At 48.1% G+C, this 12,704-nt stretch overlaps 1 protein-coding gene across 4 annotated transcripts in view; it reads left to right on the plus strand.

The window, feature by feature from the left end:
• Positions 1–12,704, plus strand: part of SPAST (spastin) — a 660,914-nt gene that overhangs the window by 217,864 nt on the left and 430,346 nt on the right. For all 4 annotated transcript variants that reach the window (XM_086927121.1, XM_086927120.1, XM_086927118.1 and 1 more), the window contains 2 exons: positions 4,135–4,319; positions 6,045–6,184. In XM_086927121.1, the coding sequence (XP_086783247.1) occupies positions 4,135–4,319; positions 6,045–6,184 (325 nt within the window). The remainder of the gene's footprint in view (positions 1–4,134; positions 4,320–6,044; positions 6,185–12,704) is intronic.

A 12,704-nucleotide genomic window follows, 5' to 3' on the forward strand; every position in this document is an offset into this window, starting at 1 on the left:
TCACTCTCCTATTACCTGAGGAAATGAAGTTATAGGATCTGGGGAGGTGCTGGCCCTATCCATTCCCATGTAGGTCCAAGTTGGTCTGGTTAAGCCTGCCAACTAGTACCTGGTTACCTCCCTGATCTTGATCTGAATCTTCATTTGCATCTGATTCAGGCTCCTCTTCCACCTCTGGGGTGTCTTCATTATCTGGGGGGTGTACTCCATCTCCTGACTCTTGGGGAACTGCACTAGCTTTCTCCAAATCATCCTTTTCTAGGACAGCTATCAGGGAAGGAATGGTGGGGTTGTGACCCCTTTTTAGCCCTCTTGCAATGCATAAGGCACTCAAGTCTTTATGGCTAAGTTTTTCATAGCTGGAGGGTGCCTTGGTAAGGTCAACCACCACAGGCTGAGAGCCAGAAGCTTCATCTGTGCCAGACATGACTGCTAGTGAGGTGCAAGTGGTGCACTTACCTACACTAAGTGTTTTCCTACTGTACCTTGCTAGTGAGTTGTAGGCAGGGTGTGCTAAGCCCTTTGATCTACAACTACTAAGTTCAGTAGAACTTAACCCCTTCCGTGCGGGCGGTTTTCCCCGCCCATGCTGACTCCGCCTTGCGCGGGCGGAGTCATGACGGAACGGTTCCGTCATCCGCACAGCTCACCCGTAGTGCATGACGGAACCGTTCCGTCAGCAGCATGGAAGGGGTTAAATATGCTAAGCTTTGTTTATATGTACCTAAGGTACTTGATGTGATATTTCAATTTGATAAAAAGATTGCAATGGTAAAACAACAGCAAGCTCAAATCCGCACCGCTGTGCACCAATGTGAGAAGTTGGCCTGATATATGATGTCTCCAATTCTGGGGGCACCTTGTATCAGTCCAAACAACCCTTATGGTGTCTGGTTGTAAGTCAACCTTATAGACAAGCTATCCTAATGGTAGCATGGACTAAGCAGCCTTAAAGGCTTAACTCAAGAGGTCGTGTTAAGCGAGCTGTTTTACCAATCACAATCCTGTAATATCAAATGAAAGGACACCACACAAGTTATATATTATAAAAATATATGTATTTATTACTAGAATAATCCTCTATACTCTTTATGAGTCTAGAGGCACAAGCGTTTAAACAAAAGCACAGTATAACATATGAAAGTTGCACAATTATGGATGAGGCCGGGGGGCCACGCAAACCATATATTAAAAAAGTGGTGTAAGAGATACCAATCGAACAGTGGTTAGGCATAGGGCCTAGGGAATCGCTGGGACCAATCGGGACTAGCAATGCTGAAGTCCGGAAAAGCCCGCGGGAATCGGGTGCAGCGCTTAAAGCACACACATGCACCAATGCAATGTCAATGGTGCGTAAAAGTTACAAAGTTACTGTTTAAGGAACCTTCCGACTGACCTAGAAGGACAAAACTTTAGACACATACTCTGGAGGTGTATACCAGTGTAGGAACACCGGCGTTGCTGAGTTACCTCACCCACAGGAAGCGGGTGCATAGGTGCGAAGTAGTGTCAGGTTTCGTCACGCAGGTCGATGGTGCCTGAAGATGAAGATGCTGCAGGCGTCGAGAGGAGAAGTGTCCGGTGTGATCCAAGGGTGGATCGAAGTTGTAGAGTACCTGAAAGCAGAGGGGACAGAGTCTGGGTCACTCAGCAGTGACCAGGGTGGAACCAGGAAGGAACCAGGCAATGTCGGGCGCAATCAGGTGGTTGTCGTGAAGCGTGTCTCCGCTGCCACGTGGACTCTAGGGCATCTGCGACGTCCAGGAGTGGATCACGAAGGCTCTCGCTGTCGGCGGTGTCGGCTTCCGGATTGGAGCTAACAAGCCTTGGCAAAGGCAACCCACGCAGGATTCGAAGATCGATTCTTGATCGGACTAGGAAAGTCAGAGAGGGTGCTCCTTTTGAGGGGAGCGAGGGCCAGTCTGGAGCAACCAGACCAGCGGTGTAAATTCAAAGGTGTGTCGGTACTGGGGCCACAAGCCAACGGGCAAGTGACCGGACCAACGCGTTGAGCCAAAAGATGCAGAAGGGCCCCACGCCGCACTCGGTGAGTGTAGAGGGGTGAGCTTCGGTGCAAGGATAGCTCAGGGCTGGGGCTTCTCAAACCCCAATGCACAGCTTCGAGGGTGCCTCGGTAGCTGCACGGTCAGCGCTTCGTTGTTCTCCCAAGATGGCCAGCCCCACGCTTCAGGTCACCTCCACGGGTCTCAGCTTTGCAGGGACTGTGAATCGGGCTGTTAGAAGGCAGGCACGCTGGGTCTTGTCGATCTCTGTCGCTCGAGTTCCGGCGGGAACTGCAACAAAGCAAACGTCGAGTTGCTGGATGGTACCTGTTTGCACAGGGTGGTCACTCCTTGACCACAAGGGAGATTCTTCAGTCTTCTACGTCGAGTAGGATGTCGAAGGGTCCAGAGTTTCGTTTCATAAGTTTCAGTCAGGATAATCTGAATGCTTTGGCACTGCTCCCACTCTTATACCAATCTGGTGGGCTGGATTACCTGCTAGGTCCCTCCTATGGGTGGGACCCAGGAAGGGGGTGGTTACACCCCTTTCCCTTTGTCCAGGGTCACGCTGGGACTGGGGCTGCTGAGCCTCAGAACCGGTTTGACCGGATTATGCAAGGGGAAGCCTTGTGCTCCCCAGGCACTGTCTGGTTTCTTTCAAACCTCCCTGCTACAATCCACTATCTCCTGTCTGGGGTGGTGTGACACCTCCCTGTGACAGGAAACCCTTTGTCCAGGCCTCCTCGGCTGAATTTCGGTCAGCAGCAGGAGGTCAGACTCGTGTCTGTGGCAGAAGCGTCCATTTTGTGATGCTGAGGCTCTTAAAAATCAACCGCGTTTCAGTAAAGTAACATGTCTTCTCCCTCTAGAAGGGTGGAATGCTACCCCCGTCGACAGGACTGTCGAGGGGGTAGTATTCCAAAACGTATGACACCAAACACAACCTGTTTTGATAATGTCAAACCAAAGTTAGCACATAACCGCGTTGGATTATAATGCACTTAATAGTATATGGTTTGGCATTATCCCGGAACAGCTTAGGGAATTGGTCCCGACAGCTGCAGACAGGCTCAGCTCATGCTAGAGCACCATCTCACATAAAACCAAGCACTCTGCCTCCAGGATTGATAAGGCCTGCCATAGGAGTGACTTATAGGTATATATGTGTCCAGATATAGGTTTAGATATAGGTATACTATATCTAAGCAAGGGGTGGTTACACCACCTTACCCCAGCTGAGTGATCAGCCAGTTGTGTCGATTTAAGTACCAGCCAGGGGTGGCAAAAGATATGCTGAAGCCCCTGGTAGGCCTTGTTGGCACCTCTGCCCTGAGCACCTATAGTGCATGGTACAGGGGCTGACAAGGTGTCCAGTTCCAATTGGGTTATGTACCTATAGTACATGTATATGAATTTAGAGAGAGAACAGCAGGCTGTGGGTCTGATTAGCAGGCCCACAGCCACATTAAGTCGAAAACCAGTGAAGCAAAAAGCAAAAATCTGGGGTGACAATGGGATAGCAGACCCTACTCTCCTACACAAGCTTACATTAAAAACATGTGATTGTGAAGTAGTAGAGTTGTGATGTTTATTGGGGTAGAAACCAAAGTGTGGACAGTATCAAAAAGGAGGGTGCTATACATGAGAGCAGGGTATAAATCCAATATTGGACAGTAGGAAATTAGACACTTGTGAGCACAGGGCGTATTTTTCTTTGGCTCATAGGGGAGCAACACTGGTTTAGTATAAGTTACATTGGGATTGTTGGGTACTGGTTGAGTGGTCGCTTTTGGTTCTACAAAGCCTGAGACTTTGGGACATTTGGAACACAGTTCATTGATATTAACTATGGGTTTATTGAAAACTGGGCCCAGAAAGTGCATAAACATGTATCTTTTTATTGTTCACCGAATAGTAGAATTATATAAGAAATGTAACCCATCACATTTGGATCACTTTTTTCTTTGATATGTTGAACAAGAGTTGGCTTTCTGATGTCTTCATTTTTAAACTATGCCCACTTTAATGAATTGGTAAAATTTAATTTTCCCTCCTTTTTTAATTGACTCACAGGAATTGGAATTCCCAGCTATCGTATCTAGACTGACTAAACTAGTGTTTCCTTTTTCAGAGTGTGGAGCAGTTTCAAAGAAGAAAGAACCTCTAGCTCAAACGAGTACCTCTCTTCCTCGTTCAAAAACTGTTGCAAAAACGGCTTCCCCTAGCCTGCCAGGACAGCATCGAACACAGAGCTGTAATGTGCTGCCAACTCCAGGCTCATCTAGACCGTCTTCTTCACCCGTTGCGGTCCCAAAGGTATGTCATGTATGACATCAAATCTGTTCTTCTACATCCGATGACGATGTTAGCAACCAATAGAGCTGAAAATCGGCAGATCTGTTACTAAGTCATTACACCACATTAATCACTACCATCAATTTCACATCGTGTCCAGGTCTTCCCTTCATTTTGGAATTCACAGATTGGCTCTTTTGCTTTTTATGCCAGACTAGGAATATATATTAAGCAGTAGATTTCGATATATATATATATATATATATATATATATATATATATATATATATATATATATATATATATATATATATATATACATATACATATACATATACATATTATGCTGTAGATTTTTTTAAATAGTTTTTTCTCCTTTCCTCTCTTTGGTAAACTTCTCTATTTTTGGTAAGTCCACTTTCTTTGCCATGATATTAATGTAATTGGCTTGGGTGCTCCGCTAGTTTTTTTAACATCACACCACTGTCTTGCAAATAATTACATGAGGGAGACAGCTGGAAAACACATGTAGTCTTGTAGAGTGCTTAACCCTATAGTAAAATGTAGTGCCTGGATTGCAAGTAATGAAAGCAAAAAACTCGGCCATAATAGATGATAAAGAGACTATGCTCTACAGGAAAGATCAACACAATAATGACAAGCTGGTATACAAAGAAGAATCAGGCAAATGAGTGACAGGAAAGCCAACCAATGGTTAGCAGAGGGCAGGCTCCAAGCCCCTGTATATTCTTGGTAAGCCCACATTATGTCTTGCAACATACAGCGCAAGTGCTGTCGAGTAGCCGAGACTCTTTATTTACAAACCGTGAAATTAAAGCCCAGTCCTAATCCCCCTTACAATAGCAAAGGGATTTAAATCCTTTATCAGAAAATGCCACCATATTTATCCTACAAAACTGATAAAAAACACCTTTCAGTTATTTCTCAGAGTTGACTTAATAAACAGTTTTTATATTTAGATCGTAAAGCTGAAATGTTGCCATTGCACAGTATTGGAAATAACAGGTGCTGGTATTAAATATTGTAGGCATTCTTGGCACGATAGTGCCAAGCCTTAATGCAATGCGTGCACTGGAATAATATTCAATATACTTCTAAAAAGAATCACTACTGCTGTCTGTAGCTTCAGTTTAAGCTTGGTTTAACCTGATTGCATTCATCCAAGCACTCCCAAAGTCACCAATTCAACCTCCCATGCATCCCCTCCTCTATCCCACTGTTGAGTCATTCTCACATTTCGCCACTTACTCATCCACACAACCACAAACTTGACAATCAATGATAAGCTGCGTCATTTATAAAATAGACAGACCTATTGGATTTGTGAAAGCTTGTCTAACTAGCTGAGAGCAGGTTTATCTACACACCCAAAATATGTGTTCCTTTTGTCGAGTGGCTTGGATTCTTTTTCAAAGTGGTCTTTTTAATTTAAGTAAATCAAATGCGTTTGCTGTTTTACAGCAGTCTGTTCCAAATAAACATTTGGTGAAGCTCTCTTAAATACTCGTTCTTGCTTGCTCAAGCTCTTGTGTTCCCTCTATCCCTGCCACTACACGTGCAAAGAACACTGGCAGTAATTCTATTTTTGTTGCACTTATGCCTGTAAATTTTTCAAAAAAGTATTCAAGTTCTGTGACTCACATAAACTTAGGGAGATCAAAGAATACCCAAATATTAAAGCTGAAGTTAGCCCATTATTTCAGTTATGTTGGGTTTATCTTTTAGGGTGCTCCTGCCAAAAATTGTGCAAGAGTAAACAATAGACCTACAGCCGTAGCTGTCATCAGAAAGAAGAAGGATATGAAGAACTTCAGAAACGTGGATAGTAACCTTGCCAATCTCATTATGAATGAAATCATTGACAGGTATTTACACCAACTTAACAGAATACTTTTGCAGTTGTTTAATAAAGGAATTCATGTTATTGTGACTAAGTAATTTCTAACTTAATAGATGTACTACTTTGTAGTAATAGAAAATGCAGAATTAAATAATACTAACAACATGTTTGGAGAACGATCACTTGTTGTTTTAAATTGCATATTTAATGTACACTGCCTAGTTAACAAACTAGGTTTTAGTTGGCCTTGCAACTGGTAATTCCTGAATACTGAGCACAAACGTACTAACTAGGGTGTAGGTGGGTGCAGAGGCACAAGTTCTCTATTGTATAAAAGTTTGGTTGCGAGTATAGTACAGCTAGCTACATCTGCATCATATTTTGCATACTAGGAAATGCTTTATTCATATACTGTACACTCTGGGAAGTAAAGGCCAAAACAGGTACATAGCTCATCTGAAAGAGAATGACTAAACCGGTTTGGTTAATATCTTGATATGTCAGAGGCCTTAACGTTTAGTTTACTGGTTCCTGATGCGGCACAGGGTGGAGTTAGTGTAATGGTCAACCGGATGGTCCTCAGGATCGGGTTGAAGCTTTAAATGGTCCACCTCTCGACAGCCCCAAGTCCGGATTGAATAAATCCTCTCTGACTAGTAGGATGGTCAAGCGAGGGAAGGAAAGGGTAGGAACAGCAGGAGGGAGACCTATGGACAACAAAGAGAAAGAACAGTTTTACTATAATATCAAGACTCTAGCTCTGCTACTACATCACTTGAGGCTCTACCCTATGGATTTTCAATATACCTGTAAAGAAAATAATAATGGGCTTAAACCGGGTGAGATGTGAGGGTGAACACAGGGTACCAGCAAGTTCCTAACATAAGGAAATAACAGGTTAAGTTATCAACATATAACACCATTGACAAATAACCATACCCTCCCTATTGATACGAAGAGTCCTACTGCAAAAGCTCATACCTTCATAGGGAGTATGCTTGTCCCCACCAGAGTATGGTTGTTCAGACCTGGACACCCCCAACTGATCTCCCCTACAAGTGGAGGATAATACAAAATCCAAGATTAACTGAGTGCAATGATCAGTAGTGCTTTCCTACGATACTATAACAGAATTTCCAAAACAGAGTATTTAGTAGTTCTCTTCCAAAACCCAAAATGAAGGGAAAACACTCTTCAGAATAAGGGTTCCCTTTACACCTTATATTGTTAGTGTAGAATTTTGATAACCTTCCGCCAGCAAAAGAAACATAAGAAGGCAATACATGAGGTACTCCTACAATCTCGCTATTGCCTCATAGCAGAGTGATAGCAGTTCCAGGATACGTGTCCCCAGAAAAACGGCAACAACGTTTCCTCCCACATGAGACCATAAGAAACGAGTCTCGCCAACGGGAGGAACAAGGAAATGTGCTCTGGGAGTCTCCGTAGCACAAGGACACCAGAGAAAGCAAAAGAATAAAGCTGATGCGCATCCGCACCCTTACCCGACCGTACTTCTTCTACAGCGGGAACCACAGGATAATTGGCGTCTTATTACAGGCGCCATCGTCTGATATGCAGATCCGCTGACTTCACATCGGATAGCGTGCAACTTCAGCAGGTGTGATGACCGCGCCAAATGGGAGGACCCAGGACCACCGAAGAGGCGACCCCAGCCGGAGAGGCACGCCACTCGAGTTGTCTATGCACTGACCCGGACACTGCCCTCGTCCCTAAGTAGGCCCCTCAATATTGAAGTAGTGGATCGAGGCAACTCCGGACCCTCAGCTCCCCGCTGCCTGAAGTGAAGGCCGATCTGACACGGGATACTCCCAACTCGACCTGGAGCCCCCCACGAGTCAGAAGAAGGGAGGGTGTAGGAGCAGAGGGGGTGTGTGGCCTGACCCCACGTCGTTCGATAAATGCAGCCGAATCCGCCACCCGTCAGTTTGAATGTGAAGGAGAGGGCACCCCTCGACAGTCAACACAGGCCCGAGGTCCGCAGGGCCCAGCAGGATCTCCCGGGGGCAGTTCAGGATTGAGGGAGTAGTGGAGGGGCCCCTTGCCAGTGACCCCTGCCGCCAGATAGGGGCGGCCGATACCACCGTTCCCACCGGCGACCCGCTGCAATATGGGCGCCCCAGGTGCTGAGGTCTCTGGGGTGGGGGGCAACACACAGGCCAGAGAGAGGGGTTCACAAGAGTGCACACCCGGGCAGGCTCAGGAAGGAGAAGGAGGGCCCCACCCGGACACCATGCCGCTCAGTATATAAAGTCGAATCCATCCCGTGGTAGGTGGACCACGGCCCCAGCCGCACCTCGCCAGCCTGGTCGCAGGGCCAGTAGCGCCGCCCCCGGCAGCCAGTCTCCAGGAGGCTCAAACCAGGACAGCCACAGGGCGGGGGGCAAAGGGGAACATAGAGCCAGGCCCCAGGCCTCAGGGGCGAGATTGTCGAATCTGGTGTTATGAGAGGGGAGGCGTGTAAATAGAATTAGGGGCCCCTCGCGCAGGCAAGTCAGCACCCACCTCGACTCCACCGGGTGCGGATCAACAGCTCCAAGCAATTTCAGTGGCTGGACACTGGCCGCAGATGGGCCCTGCTGACACCTTCCAGATCAGGCCCCACACCGCGGGGGCGCAAGCGGTGGGCCAGAGGGAGTACATAAGCCCCCACTGGGAGCAGGTCTCAGCAGCTGTGCTTCCGGGTGGAGAACCAAGTGCCAGCGGTCACCGTCTGTTCAGGCTTTGGGACGGCCTTTAGGGGCGGTTGCGGCAGGGCCTCTGATGACTTCAGGCCGCGCCCAGTCCCGCAGAGGGCCGCAAGTGGATGCCACAGGCCTGCCAAGCTCCCGTCGAGGACCAGGCTAAGGCCCCACGAGGCCTTAAGGGGGCAGCAGGGGGCCCAATCTGGGGGACCCGCCGCCATCCGGTGGCCGAACCTCTTACCGCAGGCCGCCGTCCGCGGCCCCCTGCATCGGTACAGCGGATGTGATGCCGGCAGAGCGTATTCAAGCCTGCAGGAGGCACAAGCTCAGGGTCACGATGGCGTTGGGAGCAAGTCTCTGTGTCGGGAATCGGCAGGGTACCGAGCCTCAGAGTACTAGTGCCGCCTGTCGGAAGGTGGATACCTGACTATGGTTGCCCCCAACTTTTTGCTTGGTGTTTTGCTGGTTTTCCGACTTAGTTGACCTGGGGCCCTGCTAATCAGGACCCCAGGCCCACTGCTCTCTCTGTAAAATGAATTCCATGTACTCTAGGTATATATCTAATTGGATACTGAGTCACCTTATCAGCCCCTGTACAGTATACCTTAGGTACCCAGGGCATAGGTGTTCCCAGGGCCTACCAGGGGCTGCAGCATGTATTATGCCACCCCTGGCTGGCCATCCAAATCTGACACAACTGGCTGCTTGACAGCTGGGGCAAGGTGGTGTAATCACCCTTTGCTTTAGATATAGTATTCCTATATCTAACCCTAAAATGGACACATATATTCCTATCAGTCACTCCTATGGCAGGCCTTATCAATCCTGAAGGCAGAGTGCGTGGAATTATGTGAAATGGTGCTCTGGCATGAGCTGAGCCCATTTGCAGCTTGCGGAACCAAGTCCTAATAGCTGTTCCATGATAACGCTATACCATATACTCTTAAGTGCATTATGTACCTCGCGGTCATATGCTAACTTTGGTATAGCATTATCAAAAGATGTCGAGTAAGGTGTCATACGAATTGGAATACTAACCCCTCGCCAATTCTGTCGACGGGGTTAGCATTCCACCCTTCTAGAGGGACACGACATGTATGTAACTGTGAACCCCGGTTAAAGCTTAACGCAGCCTCAGCTCCACAAAATGGATGCTGCCACCACAGACACGAGTCTGACCTCCTGCTGCTGGGAGTCCTTCCAGCGAAGAGAGTTTGGACAAAGGGTTTCCTGTCAGGGGCGGTGCTAGCACCATCCCAGGCAGGGTTTTGTGTATCCCAGGTAGGCAGGGCTGAAAGGAAGGTGACTGCAAGTGGCACCCCGGTGCTCACTGTGCATATGCCGGCTCAAACCAGTTCTTGGGGCACACCAGCCCCTGAGCTGGGGAGAGACCGGACAAAGGAGAGGGGTGTAACCACCCCCCTCCTGGTCCCACCCATGGGCAGGACCTAGTCGCGTGCCAGCCCCTTTTCTTAGGATAAAGGTAGGAGCAGGCCCCCTTCCCAAATTAGACAATTCTGAATCTTGACTACTTTCCACGAAAGAACTCTTGAACATTTCCGAAGACTCTCCCTTGTGGCTAAGGAGTAGCCACCCTGCACCAGCAGGCACCATCTAAGCGCATGCGGTTTGCTGCAAGTCTCTCAATCGGATCAAGACTGCCCAGCTCGACGAGACCCGGATTCCCTGCCATCTCTGACCTCTACCTGCATCATCAGCCCAGCTGAGATTCGTGGGTGTGACGAGACCCGAGGGACCGGCTATCTTCAGAACCAGCACGACCGCCGAGGGACCCTCGAGTGAGTGCTTTGGGGTTTGAGAAGCCCTAACCCTGAGCAGCTCCAGCACCGAAGTCCAGCCCCCCAGCATCCACGAGATCTGCGTGGGGCGCTTCTGCTCTTTGCTGCTCACCGCGTTGTCCGGCCACTTGCCAGCTGGCTTGTAGCCCTTCTGACGACGAACCACGACGATTACACCGCTGGTCTGGTTGCTCCAGACTGGCCCTTGCTCCCCTCCAACAGAGGAGCACCCCCGACCCTCCTGGTCCACTCCAGACGCCATTTTGAGTCCACCGCGTGGGCTTGCAGTTGCCAAGAGTTGTTGCCCCAATCCTGGGTCCAGCATCGCCGACAGCAGATACCTTCGCTGGACAGCTCGCACCTCCATCCTGGTCACCGACAACGCCTCCTGGTCCGAGAGACTGCAGAGCCCAGCGTCGCCCACTCACCTGGTCGAGGTGACTTCATCCGGTGCCATCCTGGTGCCCACCTGATCACTGGCTAGTGATTAAGAACTGAGTCCCCTCTGCTTTCAGGTCGTCTTCAACATCGATCCAAGCTTGGATCCCTCCGAATCTCTTCACTGGTCGCCTGCCAGCAACTTCTTCTTTCAGGCTCCATAGACTGTAACGAGGATTCCCGACGTCTTTTGAACCCTATGCAGCCGCAGCCCCTGGGCTAGGTAACTTGAGTACTTCGGTGCTCCAGCACAGGTTCACTATCTAAGTGTCCAGATCCTTTTTCGTTTTCAGCCTATCTAGTCGGATTCGTCCGATAACTGTGACTTTACGAAATCTAGTATCCATAGACTTTGTCCCGCATCCCGCGTGTGAGTGCACACTCTGCACTCGATCTCCCTAGGCCTCCTGCTAGTAATCTGAAGGTTCAGTAGTGTAGTCCTAGAGATCCTAAAGCCTCTGGATCTTGTTACTTACCTGCTAGTATTTCGCATTCCACTTTTGTAGTATATGGTTTTTTGTGCCCTTCGGGCAGGTGTAAATTGTGCAACTTGAAGTATTTTCTTAAGAGTTTTGTATTGTGCTTAGCTCCCTGTCTCATAAAGAGCCAGGGTAGTCTTGTTATAAATAAATATACTTTATTTTTCATAACAACTTGTGTGGTGTCCTTTCACTTGGTGTTCAAGGGGTATATGTGATGGTAAAACAGCTGGCTTAACACGGCCTCTAGAGTTTAGCCTAAAGACTGCTCTTGTCCATGCTACTAGGATAGCTGGTCTATAAGGTTGACTTACAACCAATCATCAATAAGGGTTGTTGGAATGATACACAGTGATCACTAGAATAGTGAGCACTATATATCAGGCCACCTTCTCACACCGCCATTTTAGAGTCAGGCGCACCAGAGGTCACAGCTCCTATCTCTCTGTCCAGGCCGGACCAGGCGGCGCCCACCGCTCCACCGGGCAGCACCCACCGGGACCAACACAGGAGACACCCAGGTAAGTGAAAGAAGGGCAGCTGAAGGTAGAGGATATTAGCACGGATGACGGAGGGGGTCCAGAGCACTTCTAGAGTGCGACCGCCATCTTGACTCGCTTGGCCACGCCCCCTGACCAATGACTATTAAACTATGCTGCCTACTAGCCTGGTTGTCATGTGACCTTGTAGTCCTTTGTCTTATGTTATATTTCCTATACAGTGATTTACACACGTATGATTGATTGTCTCAGTGTAATATGTGTGATGTAAATTTTCTGATGCTTTATTATTTTGACATTTTTACACATGCTCAGCCTCTGCAAAGATTTTTCCTTATTAGTACCAGTGGAACATACAACTGCAGCAGGGAGAAAGGTGACCAGTCCACCTTTACAAAGGGCCCCCACTTCACAGCAGCACAAGTCCCATTTTTTTGTAACTTTTGATCCGTTTGAGCTATAAACAATGTATTAGTTAAAATCTGCAGATTATGCAGCAGATGATGTATTATGTGGCAAATATGGCAGAGCAATAATTATGTGGAAAACACTTGCAAACTAGGATATTTTGCCGTTCATGTTTGAAATGCGCTTGTGGGAAATGGGAGGAGACGTGCTGATAAC

Source organism: Lissotriton vulgaris, chromosome 6 (assembly GCF_964263255.1).
Source record: "Lissotriton vulgaris chromosome 6, aLisVul1.2, whole genome shotgun sequence".
Taxonomy (NCBI): Eukaryota; Metazoa; Chordata; class Amphibia; order Caudata; family Salamandridae; genus Lissotriton; species Lissotriton vulgaris.